The sequence below is a fragment of the Schistocerca cancellata genome, chromosome 10 (assembly GCF_023864275.1).
Source record: "Schistocerca cancellata isolate TAMUIC-IGC-003103 chromosome 10, iqSchCanc2.1, whole genome shotgun sequence".
Taxonomy (NCBI): Eukaryota; Metazoa; Arthropoda; class Insecta; order Orthoptera; family Acrididae; genus Schistocerca; species Schistocerca cancellata.
The window spans coordinates 70,996,441-71,023,166 of NC_064635.1; the positions used below are offsets into that span (position 1 = coordinate 70,996,441).

General features: G+C 43.4%; 1 protein-coding gene and 1 non-coding gene across 2 annotated transcripts; one reads left to right on the forward strand and one right to left on the reverse strand.

The window, feature by feature from the left end:
• Window positions 1–5,985: 5,985 nt before the first annotated feature.
• Window positions 5,986–26,139, reverse strand: LOC126106417 (glutaredoxin-related protein 5, mitochondrial). Its single transcript, XM_049912693.1, has 2 exons — window positions 25,753–26,139; window positions 5,986–6,709 (listed from the first exon to the last, which is right to left on the reverse strand). The coding sequence occupies exons 1-2, from the start codon at window positions 26,000–26,002 to the stop codon at window positions 6,498–6,500; spliced, it is 462 nt and encodes a 153-aa protein (XP_049768650.1). The 5' UTR covers window positions 26,003–26,139; the 3' UTR covers window positions 5,986–6,497.
• Trnat-ugu (transfer RNA threonine (anticodon UGU)) lies at window positions 10,286–10,359 on the forward strand. Its single transcript has one exon. It is a non-coding gene; the product is annotated as a tRNA-Thr (tRNA).
• Window positions 26,140–26,726: the final 587 nt, after the last annotated feature.

The window sequence follows — 26,726 nt, forward strand, 5'->3', positions numbered from 1 at the left end:
CAATATAAATTTAAGCGGTACAAAGTATTTTCTGAAGATATTTGAAGTGTGGCCTTGTACGGAAGTGAGACATGGATGATAAACAGTTCAGATGAGCAGAGAAAAGAAGCTTTTTAAATTTGGTGCTATACAATAGTGTTGAAAATTGGATGGGTACATCAGATAACTAATGAGGAGGCACTGTGTAAGATTGGTGAGAAAAGAAATTATTGCAGAACTTGGCTGAATGAAGGGGTGGATGGGTATATCAGATAACTAATGAGGAGGTACTAAACAAGACTGAAAAGGAAGTTATGGCATAACTTGACTGAAAGGAGAGGCATAATCAATCATCAATCGGACAGGAGTATGAGGGTAAAAACTGTAGAGGGGGATGAAGGCTTGACTGCAAAAATGAGCTCAATTGGATGCAGGTTGCATCACAGATGAACAGGCTTGCACAGGGTAGAGTAGTGTGGAGAGCTCTATAAAAGCCACCTTTGTTAAAACAGCAAAAACAACAAGTCGTCAGAGGCAGCCTTTGACAAAATGTAGGGTGGTACTGTAGAAAATGGAGACATATCTACATTTACATGTACATCGATACTCTATCATCTTACGGTATGTGCTGTAGGGTACCTTGTAGCACTACTAGTCATTTCCTTTCCTATTCCACTCACAAATTCTGAATGAGAGAAAAACTTTCTATATGCCTCCGTATGAGGCCTAAATTGTCGTATCTTACCTTCATGGTCCTTAGGTACAATGTACGTTGGAGGCAACAGAATCGTTCTGGAATCAACTTCAAATGCCAGTTCTCTAAATTTCCTCAACGGTGATCCTCGAAAAGAATGTCTTCCCTTCAGCGATTCCCATTCGAGTTTCCAAAGCATCTTTGTAACAACTGTGCATTGTTCGAAACTACCACTAACAAATCTAGCAGCGCGCCTGTGAATTGCTTCGATGTCTTCCTTTGATCTGACCTGGTACAGATCCCAACAACTCAAGAATAGGTTGCACCAGTGTCCCATACGAGGTCTCCTTTACAGATGAACCACACATTCCCAAAATTCTCTCGATAAACCAAAGCTGACCATTCACCTGCCCTACCACAATAAACGTACAGTGATCATTCCATTTCATATCACATTGCAATGTTATGCCCAGATATTTAAATGATGTGACTGTGTCTAGCAGTACCCTACTGATACTGTATCTGAACATTACCAGTTTGTTCAGATCCCACCTCCTGTGTTCAGGGTAACTACTATTGGGTGAGAGAATCCAAATGTCTTGTGTGGCACAGCAGCAGCACACAGCAGGTGCTCAGAGCCTACAGAGCGAGCTCCACAACTGAGTATTGGGCATCCCCATGGTGCACAGTTCTTCTACACCCACTCACACGTTCAGTTGTACAAAGGAGACTCGAGTATCCAGAACTCAGTTGTACAGGTTCGCGATTATCCAGTGTGTCAACCATGCGCAAGTATCTCTACTATTTACTTTGTGTACTATCCACCGCACGGTAAATGAACAGTAGGAAATGCAAGAGGATAAACCAGAAGAAAACATAGATGCATAAAATGATGTAGGGCCATTTAATGTGGAAGCATTTCAAGCCCTGGAAAGAGGCTTCAAATGGTTTGAAAAACAGTGTGTTAACACACTGATTCCTACAACTATAAAAAACTCGAGATGTAGCATCGACAAAGAGACTCTACACAGTATACTTGTCCATCCTTACACAACCCCTGCTCCCAACTCCTAACCTCACAGCTCATACCCCTGTAATAGATCTAGATGCAAGACCTGTCCCATATATCCTCCCACCACCACCTACTCCATTTCTGTCACATTACCTATCCCATCAAAGGAAGGGCTACCTGTGAAACCAGTCATGTGATCTACAAGATAAGCTGCAACCACTGTACTGCATTCTAAGTGGGCATGTCAACCAACAAGCTGTCTGCAACAATGGCCACAAACAAACTGGCCAAGAAACAAGTGGACCACCCTGTTGCCGAACACGCTGCCTAACATGACATCCTTATTTCAATGACTGCTTCACAGCCTATGCCAGATGGATTCTTCCTACCAACACCAATTTCTCTGAATTGCGCAGGTGGGAACTTTCCCTATGTTCCCATAACCCTCCTGGCCTCAACCTTCAATAGTCACTGTCCTCTCTCATCCAGTCCCTTCCCTGTTACCATTCTGGCACTACACAGTCGTCTTTCCACCATCACACTCAGTCTTTTTTACTTCTCTCCTTTTCTGCTACAACCCCCCCCCCCCCCCCCCACCTCTTCCACGCCCTCCATCTAACCTGCAGCACTTCACAGTTGGTCGCCCCAACCATACTATCCCTCCCCCTCCCCTCCCCACCCCAGCCTCCTCCTTACCCCCACCAAGTCACCACTCCCATCAAGCACTGTGCAGTCGTGTGTGTGTGTGTGTGTGTGTGTGTGTGTGTGTGTCTACATTTATTGTTATGGAGGCCTTAATGGCTGAACGCTTTATTTGTGACAATCTTTTTGTTGTGCCTATCTACGATTCAGTATCTCTGCTATATGGTGAGTAGCAACTTTCCTTTTCATAAAATTGTTATGTTCCAATCTGGATTTTTCCTTTGTTTGATTTTTGAAGAGAAAAAGTTGTTTACATCAAATGAAAAAATATTTTAAACATAATTAAACTACATCAACTGTCCTATGTGACTTTTGTTAGGTATTTCTAGATTTAGGTTGTTGTACCACAGTAATTTTAAGAAAATATATACATATCTACGAAAACGTCTCTAATCTCTTAACAAACATTGATTTTTGTTGATTTTAATTAGTTTATTTTTTTGTGAATTAATGCCTGAACATTATGTATTAACCCTAGAAAGATAATCTTATTACAACATACCTAAAAGATAACCATACATAAAATGACTTTCTAGACTTAATAATACAAAAATCGCTTTTGTTCATAAATTGGTATATGGATTTTCGATTGTCCAGATGACTTACAATAATAATTAATCTGGTTAATCGAGTCTACACTGTACTTAGTGTTGGTTGTTCCCACTGTACTTGGTGTTGGTTGTTCCCATATAACAAGCCACCCAGTGAACGAATTTTAATGGCTAAACAACATGTGTGGTTTTATCTGTTGTTCTGCTGTTGATGTTGCATACTTAGGCACTGCTGGGTCCAAAGTGACAGTGAGCAGGTGGACAGGCAGGACTTACACCAGTAGGGCACAGCTGCAGGCTCAGGAACCTTGGAGTAGAATAACAGTCTGAGAATGCCATAAATCTTACTATGGTGTCACAGAGGATGACCGGACAGTGCGAGAAGAACATTGAGGAGAAAGGATAGAAAGGATCTCGTTCCGTGGGAAAGTCATAGCCTCAGTGGAGTCATTTACTGAGGTGCAGTAACACCAGCTACCTGACTAGTGGAAGCTGTATTTGGCAGAGTGTGAGAGGAGGCGTGATCTGTGGGGCAGTTCCGGGAGAGGCGAGCTCGACAGAGATCATAAGAGAGTGGGGAGTCGAGGAATTTGGCCGAAATGTCAGCTGCGGGTGCCTTGAGATGTGGGAGGGCCACACAACAGTGTGGATGCACTAGAATAAACTTACGATGCGATGCATAGTACAAATAAAGTAACACAGCGACAATGCATTTCTGGACACATGGTCATTGGTTCTTCCATTCAGGAGTATTTTCCTGCACTCATTAGACATTGCTCAAAATCATCCCATTTAATCTCTAGTTCAGGGCTAGGCACACGACCTTCCTGGAAAGGCTGTCCACAGGCGTGTGGCATTTGTATTGCCATGCAGGCACCGTGTGTGCAAAGCTCGCATTCTCTTACTCACATACAAGAATGAAGACTGCCTATAATGGACAATCAACAGCTGACACTCAAGGTTGTAATCACGTTAGAAGTATTCTTTGCATTGTTGTAATTGTAGCAATAGAAGAGCACAATGAATATGTATGACGCAACATTACATGTGCATAGTGTTTGAGGAAATGTAGCCTTAAAGAACAACCTTGTGTTGTGCCATCAATGATAATTATGTCGTGAAGCAAGGAAATCAAAGGTGCGCTTCAAGTGCCCATTGCAGGAAGAGTTGTAAAAATACTAAAATCAATTTCAGTTCACTCAACCTTTCTGAAAGTTGCTTTATCCACAACAGCAGTTTTCATTTAAAACCCAAAATGGCCTCAAAAACACTGATGATTATTTAGTGGCTACCCTGCAAAATTGTACTCTTGACATTCAGGTACACTGTAAGGTCAGTTGGAAATGGAGGACTAATGCCTCTTGAGGGTCATCATTTCCGTTTTGAGGATCTAAGCCCCCTCCTCAGCCATTTTCTTCTCATTAATTTTGTTCTACCACAAATGCCAATGAGACTTTGACATTAACAACACAAAGCAGGAAAGGGGCCCACCTTGCCACACGTGTGTCATTAACAAACAAGTGATGTTAGCAGCAAGGTGGAGGGGGACCTGCTGGCTCACAGTGCCACTTGACAAGTAGTACGGGTGCAAAAGAACGCCTGCACTCACATTAGCACATTTGCCCACACCAGCTCTAGTTAATTACAATATACAGGGTGATTCAAAAAGAATACCACAACTTTAAAAATGTATATTTAATGAAAGAAACATAATATAACCTTCTGCTACACATCATTACAAAGAGTATTTAAAAAGGTTTTTTTTCACTCAAAAACAAGTTCAGAGATGTTCAATATGGCCCCCTCCAGACACTCGAGCAATATCAACCCGATACTCCAACTCGTTCCACACTCTCTGTAGCATATCAGGCGTAACAGTTTGGATAGCTGCTGTTATTTCTCGTTTCAAATCATCAATGGTGGCTGGGAGAGGTGGCCGAAACACCATATCCTTAACATACCCCCATAAGAAAAAATCGCTGGGGGTAAGATCAGGGCTTCTTGGAGGCCAGTGATGAAGTGCTCTGTGACGGGCTGCCTGGCGGCCGATCCATCGCCTCGGGTAGTTGACGTTCAGGTTTCATAACTAACCTTTTTCGTAGGACTCTCCATACAGTTGATTGTGGAATCTGCAGCTCTCTGCTAGCTCTGCGAGTCGATTTTCCTGGGCTGTGAACAAATGCTTGTTGGATGCGTGCTACATTTTCATCACTCGTTCTCGGCCGTCCAGAACTTTTCCCTTTGCACAAACACCCATTCTCTGTAAACTGTTTATACCAACGTTTAATACACCACCTATCAGGAGGTTTAACACCATACTTCGTTCGAAATGCACGCTGAACAACTGTCGCCAATTCACTTCTGCCGTACTCAATAACACAAAAAGCTTTCTGTTGAGCGGTCGCCATCTTAGCATCAACTGACGCTGACGCCTAGTCAACAGCGCCTCAAGCGAACAAATGTACAACTAAATGAAACTTTATAGCTCCCTTAATTCGCCGACAGATAGTGCTTAGCTCTGCCTTTTGTCGTTGCAGAGTTTTAAATTCCTAAAGTTGTGGTATTCTTTTTGAATCACCCTGTATTTTAAACAGCAAAAATTTACTATCAGATTAGAATTTTCATGTGGTACTTAATGTACCAATTCTGCGCATAAAGATCTCTGCAGAGGTAATGAAACAGTGTACACAATGTTTTCATGTTAATGGTTGTCTGGGAGAGGACTAAGCAGCTAAGTCCACACTGTAATGTGCCTAGTAACCTGCTAACATTAAATACTGTGGGTGTAATCCGAGTAATGGACCTCCTCAGCTCACTCGCATAACCTGTATGGCTCTTTTTTATTTGTGTGTACATTACACTCTTGAATTAGAACATTCTGTACACTAATAAATGGTTTCTCACATTCCAGTTTCTGTACAATTCAGTCAAAAGTAGGTATACCTACATTGCCACTCGAGGCTGAAAAACACAATATTTTTTTTTTAATATATATATTAAGAGTCTGGAAGATGAAGACAGTGTGATGAACTTTTGAAGGGAACAAATGCAATAGTTTATCAGCTTTTATTTAACACAATAAATATTAAGTTCATACAGTCTTCAACAATAACAGTGACTCACAGATCCTTGTACAAATTCGTTAATCAAACAAAATAGCTGCACTCTGATGACATTTTACTACAGTGTCCATACTGAGCCAGATCAGAAAGAACCTTAACGTCTCAGAAAACACAATAGCTTCCACAACTGTAGAGGAGAGTTTATTGGGAACCCCATTTTGTGCACATCACTGCTTGTACACACCAATCTCCGACTGAAGGACATGTTTGGCAGAAGGTAATATGATACTGACTTTTTGAGTTAATATACACATTACTTGGTTTAGAAAGACTGGGAAAAATACCCTTCCCATCAAAGTAATATGTATGCATTCTGACTCTTAAATTTCCCTAAGACTACACATTCAAAGTTTCTTAATAACTGACACACCACAGCAGGGAAAGTGTGTACAAGCATGTAAAATAAATACGCTTGCACCGTACTAGAAGCTAAGTAACTACTTGTCGGCAGAGTGACCCTTCCCACTGTCGGATGCTGCGGCATCCTTCTGGGCTTTTTCGAGGAGGGCAGACTTGACTCCAGCCTTGCACAGTTCTTCCACCAGTTCGCCGTTTTGGTGCATCTGCAGCATTATGTCGCAGCCTCCCACAAATTCTCCATTTATGAACACTTGAGGAATAGTCGGCCAGTTTGAATATTCCTTGATGCCTGAAAATTAACAAAGTATTTATTAGATACTGCAACATACAATTATTTATGATGGGTCATTTTCACTGAGATGCTCAAAACACGACAGCAGTATATTCTGTCATCTTTCAGGTGTGCATCTGGGACAGCAAGACACCACCTTTCAATATTTCAGCTGATAACCACGAATCCATCTCAACACACACACACACACACACACACACACACACACACACACACACACACACACACACACACACAAACAAACAAACAAACAAACGCCCTTCTCACATGTTGTGCCTGTCTGCAACTCAGTGAGTCATTTTTATGGTGAGTAGCAATCTATCTTTTCTTTATACTGTTGATATTCCAACAGTGAGTTTCCATCATTTGAGTCAACAAGTACAACAACTTGAAGAAAGATGTACATGTCTGTAACACTAGAAACAATTGCGACTATTACCTGGTAAGACATAACTGCAGGCAACAGCCTCTATGACATCAGGATCAACTTCTTTATTAAATGTATGATAACCACTGAGAGGGAAGCTGCTTGAGGGAGTATCTTATTAATAAGAGTTTATGCAGTATTCCAAGTACCTCTTATAAGAGTGTATTATCTCTTTATGCACTCTATTATTTATAAGCAATTGAGATGTAGTGTGTTTTGTAATTATTCCCAGAGCATTATGGCACAAATCCACAATCCAAAACATATTTCATATTTGTCTGTGGAGAATAAATAAATAAAGCAGGAATTGCAGCAAAGCTGTAGATAATAGTGTTAAAATCTTAACAAATGTTATTAGAAGGTTAAGAGAGCAAGTCACAGCAAAACACTATACTAGTCTCAGAATAAAATAAGATGATGAATTTGTCAGGACAACAAATGGATGAAATGTAAAAATAAAGATGTGAATTGAATTACAGAAACATGTGAAATCTTGCACAGACCCTTTAAATGACGGTAAATCGGATCACAATTTCTTTTTCACAATTATTGTTATTGTTATTATTATTATTATTAAACAGTTTGTACAGAAACCACCCAGATGGGTCTTTGTGGACAACTAGCAAAGAAACTGAAACAATTACTGAATCAATGCAGTGTAAGGGATGATACAAACAATGTTGTCAGTGTACTGAGTTCCTAATGTAACACACCATTTCAGGTTTCTCATTGCAAAACAATGGTTCAAATGGCTCTAAGCACTATCGGACTTAACATCTGAGGTCATCAGTCCCCTAGAACTTAGAACTACCTAAACCTAAATAACCTAAGGACATCACACACAGCCATGCCCGAGGCAGGATTCGAACCTGCGACCGTAGCAGCAGCGCAGTTCCGGACTGAAGCGTCTAGAACCGCTCCGCCACAGTGGCCGACTTCTCTTTGCAGACAGAGCTAAATACTCAGTGATGATATCCTTCCACAAGAAAGGGGACGTTCACAAATATTACAAGGACATGCCAGCATCTCTGTCAGCTGTGTCCTCAGAAATGCCTGAAAAGGCAGCCACAACTTGATCAGCTCAGCAAACTTCCAGTCTGGATGCAGCAACAGTTCGTAAGCTGCCAAAGTTACATTTCTACTTGCACATGATAACAAAAGATTTTGACTGAAAAGACTGCAAACATTAATGGTTTCTCATGACTTACGGGCTTTTGAATGTGTGGACTGTGCTACACTGTCAAATAAATTTAAACAACTGTCACTTAGATGAAAATCAGTTAGTTTAATTGTTTTCGACATGTAAGAATTGGAGAGTCATTGTTGTGTGAACTCGCAGCATAGTGAGCCACTGGATTCTTGGGGTTCCGCCGAATAGAGTCAACTGCTACTAACTGCATTAATAATTATTTAGCATGCAACTGCAAAAACTAAATTTAACATAGTGAAACTGGTTGGAAAGCTCATTTATTACATACACAATTATCTTTTATCACAAATAACAATACCTACACATTATAACGAGGGAGGTCTCCAGCAGTGTGATCCACTTTTTGAAACCGTGCATATGGTGATGTAGGTTACAATCCCAGGTATCACACATTACAGCCATTCACACTGGTGGGCCCTCGTTTGTGAATAACTGCCGAACAAAAATTCAGAATTTTGTGCGACACTCAACAGTGTTAAAGAAAGCTGCATTATATATCATCTGGTTGTGTGGTGTAATGGATAGTGTAACAGCTTGATATTCATGGGGTTGTGGGTTTGAATTTCCTGAGGTGCAACAACTTTTCTTACTTTTCAATCTTTATCAAAATGACTCTGATCATTATTTTTATTCAATTAATTGGTTTAAATGTAATTTTTCATTTCTATTTCTTTGTTACATAACTTTAATCATAATATGAATTTTTCATTTGCTTCATTTTTTCTTTATATCATTCTTTTGACAATCGGAATTTTTATGAATATGAATTTCCTTATGTTTATCTTCTATAATATTCAATTATTTGAAAATTCCCATCTATCAGTTAAAAAATAAAAGACAAAATAATCTATTTATATTTGTGCAATGGTGAGAAAAATTTACTTTTCTTACCAGATGTGCAAATATTTTGCATGGTAACCATCATAAAATCATTTAAAGCATAACCTAAATACTTCCTGCACTATGGACAAAATAATGCTGGTGAAAATTTAAAAGAAAGATGGCTTTATAATTACAACAGAATTGAAGCAAAATGAGAAGTAGATATAATGAACACAATAAAGTGGATGGAAAAAACAGGGTGATAAAACAAAAGAATAAATGATGACTAACTGAAACCCTCAGCTGCCGACAGGTGTTGTTGATATACCTCGATGTGGACAGCTGAAAATGTGTGCCCCGACCAGAGGGTTTCAGTTAGTCATCATTTATTCCAGGAAAAAGCTGCACGGTCATCTACAGTATCTGTTCTTTTGAGAACAGTTACTGTCTTCATATATATATATCTTACCAAACAAAAGCGCTGGCAGGTCGATAGACACACAAACAAACACAAACATACACACAAAATTCTAGCTTTCGCAACCAACGGTTGCCTCGTCAGGAAAGAGGGAAGGAGAGGGAAAGACAAAAGGATTTGGGTTTTAAGGGAGAGGGTAAGGAGTCATTCCAATCCCGGGAGCGGAAAGACTTACCTTAGGGGGAAAAAAGGACAGGTATACACTCGCACACACACACACACACACATATCCATCCGTATATACACAGACACAAGCAGACATTTTCATAATGTCCTTTTGTCTTTCCCTCTCCTTCCCTCTTTCCTGACGAGGCAACCGTTGGTTGCGAAAGCTAGAATTTTGTGTGTATGTTTGTGTTTGTTTGTGTGTCTATCGACCTGCCAGCGCTTTTGTTTGGTAAGTTTCATCATATATATATATATATATAGGCTACCCAGCCATTGACCTTTGTCTGTGCGAATGCACACAGGTTGCCCAAACTCTTACGGGAATTGCCAAAGCGTGCGCGAGTAATGAGTGAATGGGCAAATGTCTATAAGGTACATTATATAGGTAGAATTGCGGACAGTTGGGAATGTGAGTCTCACGGGAAGCGTGCAAGGGATAAGTCCCTGCAGTCGCGCTATTCATCTGTGTCCTCGGTGGCTCAGATGGATAGAGCATCTGCCATGTAAGTAGGAGATCCCGGGTTCGAGTCCCGGCCGGGGCACACATTTTCAGCTCTCCACATCGAGGTATATCAACACCTGTCGGCAGCTGAGGGTTTCAGTTAGTCATCATTTATTCCAGGGAAAAGCTGCACAGTCATCTACAGTATCTGTTCTTTCGAGAACAGTTACTGTCTTTGTATAAAACAAAAGAAATTAATACATAAAATAAATTAAAAACATATTTAAAAAGATTTAAAGTGGAGAAAGAATGGTAGGAAAAAAATGAGAGCAAACGAATAAGTTTATATTATAATTAAAATTATGTGACAAAGAAATGGAATTAAAAAATTATATTTAAATCAATTAATTGAATAAAAATCATAAGTAAAGTCAATTTGATAAAGATTTAAAAATTAAAAAGAACATTCTTTGCATCTCCTAGGATTCGAATCCACAATCTCTTACATGCAAAGCTGTTACACTATTCATTACACCACATAACCAGATTATATAGTGCAACTATTTAAGTCTAGTGAATGTCAAGCAAAATTCCATTTTTCTTTTTGTCAATTACTCGCAAACAAGGACGCACCAGGGTGAAAGGCTGCGAAGTGTGATGCATCACTGTATAGTTTCAAACAAGTCGACTGCACTGCTGGGGACCTTTCATTGTAAGAATAGATAGACGGTTGCAATACACCATTCATGCAGCTGACAGGAATTCTGTGCATAACCAAATAATTTGGATGAAGAGTGCATAATAAAATAAGTTTTTATTCATTTTTGCATCCCTAATGTTGTACTTTATGCCAGATGAAAATTTAATGAAGGAAGTATGGAAGGGAGATTTGAATTAAATGTCCCATTGATAGTGTGGTCATTAGAGATGGAGTAACAGCTCGGATTATGAAAGAATGGGGAAGAAGATTGGCTCTGCCCTTTTCAAGGAAACTTCAGTATCCCCACCAGCAAATATTGAGATGGCTGCACAGGAGCTGGTGCAGTTATTGCAGTGGAATAGTACAGAACACTGCCACACGAGATGCGAGCAAACTGTGGCACAACCAGAACCAATGATCTGGGTGTTTACTTGCCAGCAATGACTGGCATGGCACTGCAATTCTGATGCTGATGTCGATGCCTGCTGACCGAGCCTTAGCCTCGTGCAGTGCTCTGTTACGTATGCTAAGAAGTTGTCACTAGGGTGTTGTGTTTTCCTCTGTGCATGTTCTCTACTTGCTGTCCAGACTCCCTGCTCCACTATGGATCGAATCATGTGGTGTTGAGATTCATTCCTCTTCAGGGAATCAGCTGCCCAGCTTCTAGTCGACCCACAGCTGGCTGGTACAGTTATATATGTGCTGAGAGTGATGGTTCCACATTGTTACCACTGCTACACACATACGAAAGTAACCATCCTGCCACTTGCCTCTAGCAGTTGAGGGAAATATAGGAAAACGTAAATTTGGATGGCTGGCCAGCAATTAGAAATGCAATGCTTCAATGTAGCAATCCCCCCCCCCCCCCCCCTCCTCTTTCCAGTTGGTAGTTTGGTCTAGGGGTGGTGCACAGCAGTAATGTGTTAGAATCAATTATCAGCATTGTTGTTCACATCACTCATGACACAGTCTACACTTGAGTGCCACTGATAGAAGGCCAGCTGCCCCTCCCCCACCCACCCACACACACATACACCACCACCCCTCCCATACATACATACTTCACTATAAAACTGCCCCGGGGAGTGTAGAATGTGAAATTCTGGTGAAAGAATGTCATCTATCCATTTGCAATGCACTGAGATGTTTGCTAAGTTCTTAAGCATCATGCGAGGTTCGACTTCCATCTTTTAAAAGAAGAATCACGACTTCATCACTTAAATTTTTAATAAGGTCATGGGAAGAGATTATGATTTCTCATAAAAGTTTACTGATTTTTCCTGACTCAGGGAGTGGACAGAAAACTGCACTCAATGAGGCCCAATGTTTTAATGTCTGGGACGAGGACATGGCCGTCATGCCTGATACAATACAGAAAGGTTTGTTCTAGAGAGTGCGATACCTTATGTTATACCACTTTTCTGAGCCATGCAGAATGACCATAAGTACGGTGCTGCCACCAGAGTAAGAGCTCGCATCCTGTAGTGAGCCATTGCCCTCTGAACAGACAGTACAGATGGAATACGAATTTGCAATCTTTGCTTGTGGTTATTTCAAGTCAGATGTCTGGCTCTTTTGAGGCCTAAATGTGAGACAAATCAAATGGGAACCTCAAATGCACATACTCAGTCACTGAAAATATGTGACCCAATCTTCTTTGTGTCATTAAATGGTGGAAATGCAGGTGGGCAGGACTCTGCCTGGCAAGCGATCACAGCCTGGATAAGTTGTGAACCCTGAACCTGCAAATGTCCAAATAAAAGATGAATTTCCTGACATAATAAGTTGGTTTGCTGCTCCGACTGTTGCTGCAGGAACAGTTGCTGCTATTGCTGTTCCACGAGTTTTGCATCCATTAACCTTTTTGCCCATAACCAAAATCGGACATGGCCAGGAGGCACTGACTGACCAACTGAGGGTGTCGATGGTGAGTTTCCAATAAATACAGAAAGACAACAATAGCAATGGATGGACAACTGAGATAACATTGCAGAATGACAAGTCCAGAGAGAGATAAAACGAAGAACCTAGGTGCGTGGTAATATCGGGAACCAAAACAACAGTTAATATGAGAGGGCAGTCAGAACATGACTGAGGTCCGAGCCGCTGCACTGCTAGCTTTATAGCTCGGCCATGGGTGCCAATAGGTTGGCGCATGGAGTGTTGCCCGTGCCTAGTGCTGAGGTGGTGACAGCAGTGCCAGCAGACTGCCTAGCAGCTGTCTTCTGGGTCCATGCGTTCTCGGGGCCTTTGAACTCACTGGGCTGGGATGCCACACACACACACACACACACACACACACACACACGCAGAAATAGTGACACAAATGCAACTGAGCCCCCAGGAAATAGCTCTGGCAGAAATGGTGGACATTTTCAAATCATTGGCAACCAACTGCAATTATCACTTCTCCACAGTGGCTGCAAACACTGCACCCAGTACTAAACAACCAAATACAGACGCATTAGATCTGCTTGTGCAGACACTGTGTGCATCACCATCAGACACTAATTCCAAGAATACAACGGCTAAGATGTTTACAGAATTCAGTATGTCACTAAAAAGTAGTAATGTGTTCAGTATGATGATGTTTCTAGTATAATATTAAAATCTTCTGCTGACTTGACAGAATTATCCTGATGTTTTCTTTATAATGAGTCAATGAATCAGAATGCATTTCCTGACAGCCTTAAATATGCTGGAGTAGCGTCTATCTATAAAACTGGAGATGAGCAAACTGCTTCTAATTATAGATTTATGGGGCGTGGCCATAAAATAGCTGTTCTATTACTGTAAAACATTTTAATTCAAAAACATACATATTTAGTTGTTGACACACTCCATATACTTCCCTCCTATACACCTACAATGGTTGGTTGGTTCGTTTGCGGGATTAGAAGGACCAGACTGCGATGGTCATCGGTCCCTTTTTCCAAAGAAATTAAAACCGCCCAAAGAGAAGAAAAACGAACAGCAGGAAAGATGTCAGACGACACGGGACAAGAAAGACTCTGACAGAGATCAGCAAAACAAATTAAAACACACAGAGAGTGACGGTGGTTGGCCGACCATAGAGAAAAAAAGAGGAAAAGCCAACCACCAAGAACACATTAAAAACTCAGGTTAAAATCAGAGGCTAAAAGCCAGAATCAACACTAAAAAACATGAAACGATAAAAACCCCCTGCCCGAATAAAACGCAAAACTAAGTCCACCATGGCAGAGTCATCTAGTAAAAGGGCAGGGAGCTTATCAGGCAGCGCAAATGTCTGCCTGAGCACAGTTAAAAGCGGACAAGTTAATAAAATGTGCACCACTGTCAAAACCGCCCCACAGCGACAGAGGTGCGGGTCCTCATGACGCAATAAATAACTGTGAGACAGTCGGGTGTGGCCAATGCGGAGCTGACAAAGAACAACTGAATCTCTGCGAGTGGCTCGCATGGATGACTGCCACACACGCGTCGTCGCCTTGAGAGAACGGAGTTTGTTTGGCGTGGGCAGATTGCGCCATTCAGTGTCCCAAAGCGAGAGAACTTCGTGGCGGAAGACTGCCCGCAAATCAGTCTCCGGGAGGCCAATGTCCAGGTTCACTGGTGGCCTGTTCAGCCAGGCGGTCAACATGTTCATTGCCCGGGATACCAACGTGACCGGGGGTCCAAACAAAGACCACAGAGCGGCCGCAATGCGCAAGAGTATGCAGGGACTCATGGATAGCCATCACCAGACGAGAACGAGGAAAACACTGGTTGAGAGCTTGTAAACCGCTCAGGGAATCGCTACAGATAACGAAGGACTCACCTGAGCAGGAGCGGATATACTCTAGGGCTCAAAAGATGGCGACCAGCTCAGCAGTGTAAATGCTGCAGCCAGCCGCCAAGGAACGTTGTTCGGAATGGTCCCCGAGAGTTAGCGCATACCCGACACGACCAGCAACCATCAAACCGTCGGTGTAAACAATTCCAGAGCCCTGATACGTGGCCAGGATGGAATAAAAGCGGCGGCGGAAGGCCTCTGGAGGGACTGAGTCCTTCGAGCCCTGTGCCAAGTCGAGCCGAAGGCAAGGGCGAGGAACACACCATGGGGGTGTATGCAGAGGTGCCCGGAAAGGAGGTGGAACAGGGAAAAACCCAAGCCCGCAGAGAAGCTCCTTGACGCGTACGGCGATCGGACAACCCGACCGTGGCCGACGGTCTGGCAGATGGACGACAGACTGCGGGAACAGGACACGGTAATTTGGATGCCCGGGCAAGCTAAAAACATGGGCAGCATAAGCAGCCAGTAATTGTTGGCGTCGTAACCGCAGTGGAGGGACACCTGCCTCAACAAGGATGCTGTCCACAGGGCTGGTGCGGAAGGCACCAGTGGCAAGTCGGATCCCGCTGTGTAGTATTGGGTCCAGCACCCGCAACGCAGAGGGGGATGCTGAGCCATAAGCCAGGCTCCCATAATCCAGACGGGACTGGATTAACGCCTGGTAGAGCCGCAACAGGGTAGATCGGTCGGCGCCCCAGCGGGTGTGGTTCAAGCATCTCAGAGCGTTTAGATGCCGCCAACACGCCTGTTTAAGCTGCCGGATATGAGGCAGCCAAGTCAACCGGGCATCGAAAACCACCCCCAAACACCTGTGTGATTCCACCACTGAAAGAAGTTCGCCAGCAAGATAAAGCCGCGGCTCCGGGTGGACAGTGCGTCGCCGGCAGAAATGCATAACGCAAGTCTTGGCTGCCGAAAACTGGAACCCATGAGCTACAGCCCAAGACTGCGCCTTCCGGATATCACCCTGTAGCTGACGATCAACAGCTGCAATGCCAGTAGAGCTGTAATAAAGGCAGAAGTCGTCAGCATACAGGGAAGCAGAGACAGAATTTCCCACGGCCGCAGCGAGCCCGTTAATGGCTATTAAAAACAGGCAGACACTTAAAACAGAACCCTGTGGCACACTGTTCTCCTGGATGTGGGTGGAACTATATGAGGCTGCGACTTGCACGCGGAAGGTACGATACGACAGGAAATTGCAGATAAAGATTGGCAGAGGGCCCCGAAGATCCCATCCATGAAGCGTAGAAAGGATGTGATGACGCCATGTTGTATCGTACGCCTTCCGCATGTCGAAAAAGACAGCGACCAGGTGCTGACGGCGGGCAAAGGCAGTACGGGTGGCCGACTCCAGGCTCACCAGATTGTCGGCGGCGGAGCGGCCTTTCCGGAACCCACCCTGAGACGGAGCCAGAAGGCCCTGAGACTCCAGTACCCATTTCAAGCGCCTGCTCACCATCCGTTCGAGAAGCTTGCAAAGAACGTTGGTGAGGCTAATAGGGCGGTAGCTGTCCACCTCCAAAGGGCTCTTGCCCGGTTTCAAAACGGGGATGACAATGCTTTCCCGCCATTGTGACGGAAACTCACCCTCGACCCAGAGACGGTTGTAAAGGTCGAGGAGGCGTCGCTTGCAGTCCACTGAAAGGTGTTTCAGCATCTGACAGTGGATGCAATCTGGCCCAGGAGCGGTATCAGGGCAAGCGGCAAGTGCACTGTGAAATTCCCACTCACTGAATGGAGCATTGTAGGATTCAGAAGTGTGGGTGCGAAAAGAAAGACTCCGACGTTCCATTCGCTCTTTAATGGAGCGGAAGGCCTGGGGGTAATTCGCAGAAGCGGAACTCATAGCAAAATGCTCTGCTAAGCGGTTTGCAATGACATCGGAGTCAGTACAAACTGCTCCATTCAGTGAGAGCGCAGGGACGCTGGCAGGGGTCTGATAGCCGTAGACGCATCGAATCTTGGCCCAGACCTGCGATGGAGTGACATGGAGGCCAATGGTGGACACATACCGCTCCCAGCACTCCTTCTTGCCTTGGCGGATAAGGAGGCGGGCCCGCGCACGCAGCCGTTTGAAGGTGATGAGGTGTTCAATGCAGGGATGTCACTTGTGACGCTGTAGCGCCCGCCGGCGATCTTTAATCGCTGCAGCGATCTCAGGCGACCACCAAGGCACAGTCCGCCGCCGAGGGGACCCAGAGGAACGGGGAATGGCAGATTCGGCGGCAGTAACGATGCCGGTGGTGACCGATGTAACCACCGCATCAATGTCATCGTTTGAGAGAGGCTCAATAGCGGCAGTGGAGGAGAACAAGTCCCAGTCAGCCTTATTCATAGCCCATCTGCTAGGGCGCCCAGAAGAGTGACGCTGTGGTAGTGACAGAAAGATCGGAAAGTGGTCACCACCACACAGGTCGTCATGCACACTCCATTGGACAGACGGTAAGAGGCTAGGGCTACAGATTGAAAGGTCAATGGCGGAGTATGTGCCATGCGCCACACTGAAGTGTGTGAAGGCACCATCATTCAAAATCGAGAGATCAAGCTGCGACAATAAATGCTCAACGGTGGCGCCTCGACCTGTTGCCACTGACCCACCCCACAGAGGGTTATGGGCGTTAAAGTCGCCCAGTAACAAGAAAGGTGGCGGCAATTGGGCTATCAGCGCAGCCAGGACATGCAGCGCGACATCACCATCCGGTGGAAGGTAAAGACTGCAGACGGTAATAGCCTGCGGCGTCCACACCCTAACAGTGACAGCCTAAAAAGCTGTTTGTAGAGGGACAGACTCGCTGTGAAGAGAGTTAAGGACATAGGTGCAGACGCTACCAGACACCCTTTCATATGCTGCTCGGTTCTTATAATAACCCCGATAGCCACGGAGGGCGGGCGTGCGCATTGCTGGAAACCATGTTTCCTGCACAGCAATGCAGAGGAAAGGGTGAAGGCTGATAAGTTGGTGGAGCTCAGCTAGATGGGGGAAGAAACCACTGCAGTTCCACTGGAGGATGGTTTTGTCCATGGCTGAGAAAGGCGTGACGGGACTGGGAAGGCAGATTACGCCGCTGGGTCACCTGCTGCCTCCGATTGAGCATCTGTGCTAGTGCTATTCATGGCGTCTGAGGGACTGGCGAGATCGAGGTCCTCAGCGGACGCCAGAATCTCCACCTCGTCCTCAGACGCAGAGCTGGAAGGTTGCGGTGGGGTGGCTGCCACAGCAAGTTCCTTGGGCTTAGAGCTCTTCTTCTTTGATTTCTCACGCTGCTCCTTGGGTTTAACTGGCTGGGAGGGCTTCACCGATTCAGTCTCCGGGACTGAGGAGGATCGTGAAGCCCTTCGACCAGCTGATTGTGGGCACTTACGCCACTGTCGGTCGTCAGCCTTCCCGCTGGTGGAAACCTGGGAAGGGATGGACCCAAGGGACCCCTTGCGAGCGTGAGAAGCCGAAGAATTTGGACACTTCTCCGGCTTAGAAGTGGGGACCGACGTCCCCGATGGGGGGGATGGTGTTGCTCCTGAGGTAGGTGGCACAGGAGCAACCCGGTGGGTAGAGCCCCCCACTGGCAAGGGGGCAGGAGGAGCTGTACCACTCGTCGATCCGGCTGGAAGTCGCGAAACTGATGGGGCGAGCACAGGTGTTGTAGCAGCGGCGTAGGAAGATGTCATTCTCACTGGATGTAATCGGTCGTATTTCCTTTTGGCCTCAGTATAAGTCAGTCGGTCCAGGGTCTTATATTCCATGATTTTGCGCTCTTTCTGGAATATTCTGCAGTCTGGCAAGCAAGGTGAATGGTGCTCCCTGCAGTTGACGCAGATGGGAGGCGGGGCACATGGAGTATCGGGATGAGATGGGCGTCCGCAATCTCGACATGTGAGGCTGGAAGTACAGCGGGAAGACATATGGCCGAACTTCCAGCACTTGAAGCACCGCATCGGGGGAGGGATATAGGGCTTGACGTCACATCGGTAGACCATCACCTTGACCTTTTCCGGTAACGTATCACCCTTGAAGGCCAAGATGAAGGCACCGGTAGCAACCTGATTGTCCCTCGGACCCCGATGAACGCGCCGGATGAAATGAACACCTCTACATTCTAAGTTGGCGCGCAGCTCGTCATCAGACTGCAAAAGGAGGTCCCTATGGAAAATAACACCCTGGACCATATTTAAACTCTTATGTGGTGTAATAGTAACGTTAACATCCCTCCCAACTTGTCACAAGCAAGTAACCTGCGCGACTGGGCGGAGGATGCCGTTTGTATCAGTACTGACCCAGAGCGCATTTTAGACAAGCCCTCCACCTCCCCAAACTTGTCCTCTAAATGCTCGACGAAGAACTGAGGCTTTGTGGAGAGAAAAGACTCTCCATCAGCTCTCGTGCAAACTAAGAATCGGGGCGAATAACTGTTACCTCCATCCTGAGACTTACGCTCTTCCCACGGCGTGGTCAGGGAGGGGAATGTTTTCGGATCGTACTTCTGAGCATTAAATTGAGCCCGAGAACACTTAGAGACTGCTGGTGGCTGGCCACCAGCGAGAGATGATGGACCACACTTCATTGTGGGTCATCCCCCCTGATGCTACCTACTCCGACCAAGGGCCCTCCCCACGGGTGCCACCCAGCCACAGCAAAGGCCACCTGGCAGGATGGCCGTTGCCGGGAGTTCCAATACCCCAGGAGGATAGGCATCTACTCCTTGGCATACGTGGGGAGTTAACGGCGCAGGCATCAGTAGAGCGATCCCTGTGTTGTCAGGGGGCTACAACCAACAGGGTACATGGCTACCGTGCTGGATCTTAGGTGCAAAAATGTCCAAGGTCGTCGTTGCAGTTAAAAGAAACACTGCAGAGTGCAGTGTGGTAATCGCACCCAGGGATGTATCCTCGCCCAAGAGATCGAAAACGAGCAGGACACCATTGCAATGACGAGAAAGCCAGCTAAAGGTCTAATTGCACGACGGATACGATGCACCATGTAAGGCGCCCTTCCCCAATTGGCTCGCTCTTCGGAATAATTTAGAAAGATGGAGGTCAAACCCGATAGGGGACCATCACATAAGGCCGAAACATGTGAGACTCCTTTTAGTCGCCTCTTACGACAGGCAGGAATACCGCGGGCCTATTCTAACCCCCGAACCCGCAGGGGGCACACCTACAATGCTACATGTAATGCAAATTGTGTTTGAAGTCTTCCTCTATGAGATTCTGGATGATGCATAGGGCTTTTTTCTTTCACTGTTTCAACAGAATGAAATCTTGTTCCTTTTACTGGGGAGAATGCTGTAATTCACTAGAAACCTCGTAACAGACAATGAGGTATAAGCCCAGTGTTGTCTTGATGCAGAACCAATGATTTGTTCTTCCTCATTTTGGATCTTTTTTTCTCATGGAGTTGAGCAAGAACCTCAAGGCAGTAATGCTGATTAATAGTTAGGATTTCAGGAACCAGGTGAAGATACACAATTCCATGGGGGGGGAAAAAATTACCTCAACTGTGAATCTTCATTTGCTCATGTAACCTTTATTCACTCTCGGTGAAGTTGGAGCCTTCTAATACATGGATTGGTGCTTATTGGACAACCAAGATTCATCACATTTTGATGAGCATTTTCAGTACCAGTTTCAGACATACTATTCTTGTGTTAAATTGGTTGTGTAAAATTTGCCTTGCACACTCTCTGTCATTTCCTACAATTTCATAAATCTATTGAATACTAAACTGATGGTCAAGTCAAATCAGATTACCTACTTTTCTGATATTTTCATCTGTTTTTAATGTTGAAAGATGTACCAGAAGTGAACCATCTTTAACGACTTCTCGGCCACTTTGGAAATGCTTGAAGCACTCAAATGATCGTGTTTGTGTTAGACATCTTCACTATACACGTCTCTTAGCAAAAGATAGGTTTCAGTAATAGTTTTTCCAAGTTCCATGTGAAACTCTATGATAATTTTGTTGCTCTATTATTATACTTATCATTCCTTCAGAAAAATGTCATAACAGCTCTAAATGCAGGCTAGGGCAACAATGATTTGTCTACAGACACCAGAGATACCACATTTTACTGAGAAGGCTTACGCTTCACAGTTACTGGTCATTCATCTTTGGCGCATGCATGCTTACTCTGTGAGAACATTGGTCCTATTATTTTATCATATTCACAACTTCCAGTCCTTTCAAAAGTGTTTCAGAAAGGTATGATATAATACTGACTCATTTAACTGAGCAGAACTTGTTAACCAATTCTCAGTTTGGCTTTTGTAGAGATGTCTCTACACAGAGAGCACAGCAAGATCTCACAGACGAAGGGCTAGCACAACTAAAGAAAATATACCATCCTGTGTGCCTTTGATTGTGTGCTTCACAGAATTCTACTTGGAAAAGTAAAGCATTATGGTCATTAATGGAATACTTCTTGCATGGGAAGTCTTACATTCGTAATAGAAATTGTCTCATTAACAGACGGAGCCACAATCATGAAACCAATCTCAGATGGTGGATCGTAAAAATGTGGAATGCCTCAGAGATTGATACTGGGTCCACTCAACGCACATAACTGAACTTCCAGTAACTTCAAACGACAGTTCAAAAATGTAATGTTTGGTAACAATACATGCATACTAATCAAACTCAGCTGCAACATACCCATGATAGCTGAGCAGGTCTACAAATGGTTCTTAACCCCACAAAGACTCACACTATCCAATTTCAAACAAACAATAAAGACCTACTATCACCCGACATAGAGTGAGATCAAGAGATGAATACAGCAAGCAGATTCAGAAGGCTGTAGGTTGCAGTGGTTAGTCAGATTGGAAATGAAGAGGCTTGCACAGTAGCATGGAGACCTGCATCAAACCAATCTCTGGACTGAAGACCACCACCACCACCACCGCCACCACCACCACCACCAGCTATTCTTGGTAGCAGCCTTTTCAGTTGTTGCAGGACCAACAGCCTGGATGACTGATCTGGCCTCATAACATTACCCCACACAGCCTCACAGTGCTGGTACTGCCAACAGCTGAAAGTGAGTGTAAACTACAGAGCTGTTACTTATCCTGAGGGTATGCAGCACTACTTTATTGTTAAATGGTGATGGCGTCCTTTCAAATAAAATATCCTGGAGATGCATAAAATATTTGCTCCATCAAGCAAGTAGGTACATTACAGAATTTAAAAGCTGGAACAGATAGGATGAAGTTACATACAGTGGGAATTAGTGAATTGTGGTAGCATGAAGAACAGGACTTCTGTGCATGGTATAGATATAAAAGCAAAGGAGGTCTAATAATGATAAATGAAACAGAAATGTGGCTAAGCGACTACAGACACCACAGTGAAGACAGTTCCATGGAGCTGATACCTACCACAGTAATACAAGTTTCTACCAACTAGTTCTGCAGATGAAGAGATTGAGGGAATGTATGATGGGAGAAAAGAAGTTACTCTAATATTTGGAAGAAACCAATTTTTAAATGATGGGAGATTGGAATTTGATAGCAGGGAAAGGATGAGAAGGAAAAATAGTAGGAGGGACAGACGGGGGAAAGGAATGAAAGAGGAAGCCACCAGATAAAATGTTGCACAGAGCATAATTTTGTCATCACTAACACTTGGCTTAAGAATCACAAGGGTAGGCTGCATACATGAAGGACTGGAGACACCAGTAGGTTTGAGGCAGATTATATAGTAGTACAACACTGATTTTGAAACCAGATTTTGAATTACAAAACATTTCTAGGGACAGGTACGGACATTGGTTATGGCTATAGACTGAAACTAAGGAAATTGCATAAAGGTAGGAAATTTAGGAGATGGGACCCTGATAAACAGAAAGAACCAGAGTTGATAGTTTCATAGGAAGTGCTAGGCAACGACTGACTGAAATAAGGGAAAGAAACACAATAGCAGATGAAAGGATACCTTTGAGAGACAAAGTAGTGAAGGCAGCAGAAGATGAAATAGATAAAATGAAATTGGGGATACCTATCCATTCAAAAGAAAATTAAAACTATACTTTATTAGCCACTCATTTCATAAACTGTTTTAATATTGGAATCAAGAAAATGTATTGAGCTAAGGGCTGTAAGTAAACAGCACCTATTAAAACATTAAAACTGTGTGCCAGACTGGAACTCAAACCTGGAACCTTTGCCTTTCGCAGGCAAGTGGTTTACCGACTCAGCTACCCAAGCACAATTCACAACCCATCCTCACAGCTTTACTTCCACTAGTACCTGTTTCTTACCTTCCAAGTTCCACAGAAATTCTCCTACGCAACTTGCATCTTGAAGTTATGCAGGATAGTTTCTGTGAAGTCTGGAAGGTATGAGATGTGATACTTGTGAAAGTAAAGCTATGAGGATGGGTTGTGAGTTGTACTTGGGTAGCTCAATTGGTAGAGCACTTGCCTGTGAGAGGCAAAGGTTCCAGATTCAAGTCCCAGTTCAACATACAGTTTTAATCTTCCAGGAAGTTTCATATTAGCTCACACTTCACTGCACAGCGGAAATTCATTCTGGGGCAGTTATTTGGTAAACTAAAGACATAGTATCAGCAGCTTTCTTTTCCAATTTGGTTGATTAAATTTAGCAGGCAGAAGTATTAAGCAGTATGGTGCTGATTTATAATCAGTACAGTATACAGATTAAATTTTTATGATCTGCTTGTCTCTTTGTATCGTATATCTTGACTTGATTCACACACCTAAAGTGCTTTCTTCTTTATGGAATATACAAAACATGCTGAATGAATGAATGGCAGCCTCAATAGAACAAAGACAGAAACAAAGATTCCTTTACTACTATATTATGAAAAAGTAATAGTCATAATGCAAGGCAGAAAGGAAACATGCTGTAGATTATATTCCCAAGATACTTTAGGCTGGAATATTGAATAACACAATCGAAGAGAGAGAGAGAGAGAGAGAGAGAGAGAGAGAGAGGAGGGGGGGCCATGGTGGTGGGGGAATGGTTTTTTTTTGCGTGCAGGGATGACAGTTTCGGTTGTAATCGTAGGTTTTATGTTACATGCAATCAATTTCAGTGTTATATTACACCATATTTAGTTCTCTTTACAGTAACAGATGATCATGTGGATATCGAGTAATCATCGCCGTACATTTCATAGAGGATATAAAAAAATCTAAGTACACTATGTCGAACATCTGAGATTGCCGATGTGCTGACACAGTGTGGCACAAAAGAATGTTCAACACCATGGACGTAGCTATTTTGTACCCACCATAAGATGCATAATGACGATTATCCAGTATCTACACAAACATGAGCTATCACAGAGAGACCGGAAGATGGTGTAATGTAACACTGAAACTGACTCAAAGTAGCACCTACAAATACAGCTAATGGTATCATCCCTACTACATAAAGATATAGCAACAGCTGTTGTCCCACAGTCCTAGGTAAAACAGACACACGGAGAAAAAAAATTAGCCCACTGTCACACTTTTAATTTGTCAAACAACTAACGGTTTCAGTACGTGGTGCTGTTAAAAGGTCAACCTATCAGTGTAATCAGATGAACAACTGGGTGTGCTACACTGTCCTTAATGTTTCATTACTGGGTGCATTGTTCTGTTAATTATGTTTTTATCTATCCCCTAGCATTTCATGTTTTATGTGACATTATTTTTACATTGTTACTCTTTTTATAAGCTGTGTACACAGTGGGTTCCCAAGCAACTCTTGACAGCAGTTCGCATCTATTTAGTGTGTGGCATTGACCTTTACATATTAGTAGACATTCTGACTCAGGTAAATAATTTGACGACTGCACACAACACACACTGTGAATGAGCACTGTTTGGGGAAGGAGACAAGCCATGTCATTTTCAAAGGATTTGCCTCAAGTGGTTCAGTGAAACCATATGAATCCTAGATCCCAGATGGCCAGGACACGTTTTGAACCCTTGTCCCCTCTCTGCCAATGTCAGAACTGATACACCAGCTCTCCGTGTGGCAGGACTGAGTTTGTAAGCAAACATTATTTCAGTCATATTTTATTAAAAAAAAGGAAGAACCTTGAATAAAAGATAAGAGCCTTCGTCGTGAACACTAGAAAGTGACAAGATACATGGTGTGCATACAGATTCGCAGTTCTTACTTTAACTTTAACCGGTTTTGGAGCAGCTAAAGCTTAGAACAGAGGCACTTTCCCTCTGCAGTTCATCTGCACCACACAGCTAATGAGAGGGTACTAACACCTGATGAGAGGTGAGAAAAACTTCGTATTTGAAACAGTTTGACATTCTTTGCATATTATTTGTTGACATAATGTGTAACACAAGGTTACCTTACACTGCTGCTGCAGCCAACTTTCAGACTTCCTCTGTTAGTTGATTCCAGTAAAGGTGTTTTTGCACTAGAAGCAACTACACTGTCACCAGCAAAATATATGATGTTACATCTTCATTCCCATAACAGAAATTACTTCTTTGTGTTATGGTATCTGGATACTTTAAACACAGGTGCTGTGAGCAGTTTCGGGAAATGGTATACGAGTGATTGCTCTGAACTGCCCATTATCCTTATGAAATTAAATGGAAAATGTAGCACTGACTTTTACATTCCTCAGTATATTAACTTAGATTGGATCAAGGCCTTGACACTCAAAAGGAACAGAGATTGTTGAAACTGACACGAAATTCATAAAGCGTCAAATTTGATAGAATAATTACGGAAAAAGAACCTTTCTGGAAACACAGGTTTTTTTTAGATATTATGTCAAAAACTAATTCATTGTCTGTTAATTGCGAAACAGAGTATGGCAATGACTGTCAAGTAGTATATCTGTAATGAAAGACAGTTATTAATGCACACAACATTTGCAGTCCTCAAAAGCTGCTATTGTGTGACAAACTATGGTTCAACTGGCTTCTTATTGATTAAGTTGCTTCATCCATATTATATAACCTTCTATGCGTGAATAAACTACTATTTTTTTTTTACTTCACCTTGTCTTAAATCTTCATTCTGAAGCACGTCATGAGCATCATATTTGACGCCATGCATCCTCAAAATCTGGACGACAGCGTTGCTGAAACCACACCGCGGTTCTTCTGGTATGCCTTTCATAAAAACAACTACTTTATTGTTTTTCACGAGTTTTTCAATATCTGGTTGTGATGCCGGTTTTGTGGCAAAATAAGCTGGTTTGAAAATAATTTGTCTCGAAATACGCGTGGCACGAAGAATTGCATTCATTTTGCTTCGGATCTGTTCAACGATTCTCCCACAACAACTTTACACAATACACATTTAACATCTATTTTTGAACAATTGCCGGTCAACACAGCTGACTGCCAATATCAGTGTATGTAATGTAACATTACGTAAGTAAACATAGTGTAACTTTGTGTTATGGCCGCGATTGACATTATATCGACTATCGACCTTACCAACTCGAGCATCTCTCCGAGGCCGATGGCTTTCACAAGTTTGTTATTGACTTGCTTTAAATGTGCCCGTTCTGTTCTATCATATATCGTTAATAAAACGTGTTTATCCGGAGTTGCTGTATTTATTTATACTTCGGTCGCGTGTAGTACCTGAATACCGACAGTCGATATGCTTGTAATGCTGTGCTAAGTGCGTTCATCACAGCGATAAATTCAAATAAATTCCGCAAAGGGAGTGAGAAAAACATGGTTTTATACGGAGTGCAGAAAGTGTCAGCTGTCTGTATTATGTTACCCTATGAACAGCAGTGGTAACCATAACTGTCTAACGCTACTCATGTAATGACTCTCTCGACTGTTGTGGTTTCAGTTCTTAAAGAAAACTTCTAATCCCGGTAACGTAATACATTCTGAAATTAAAAAAAGTATAACCTAATTTAATTTCAAATTAGACTGCGTTCACAATGGCACCTGTATTGAGGAACTCCACAGACTTCCGGCATCGGCAGAAGATGGCCAATCTTTTCAAA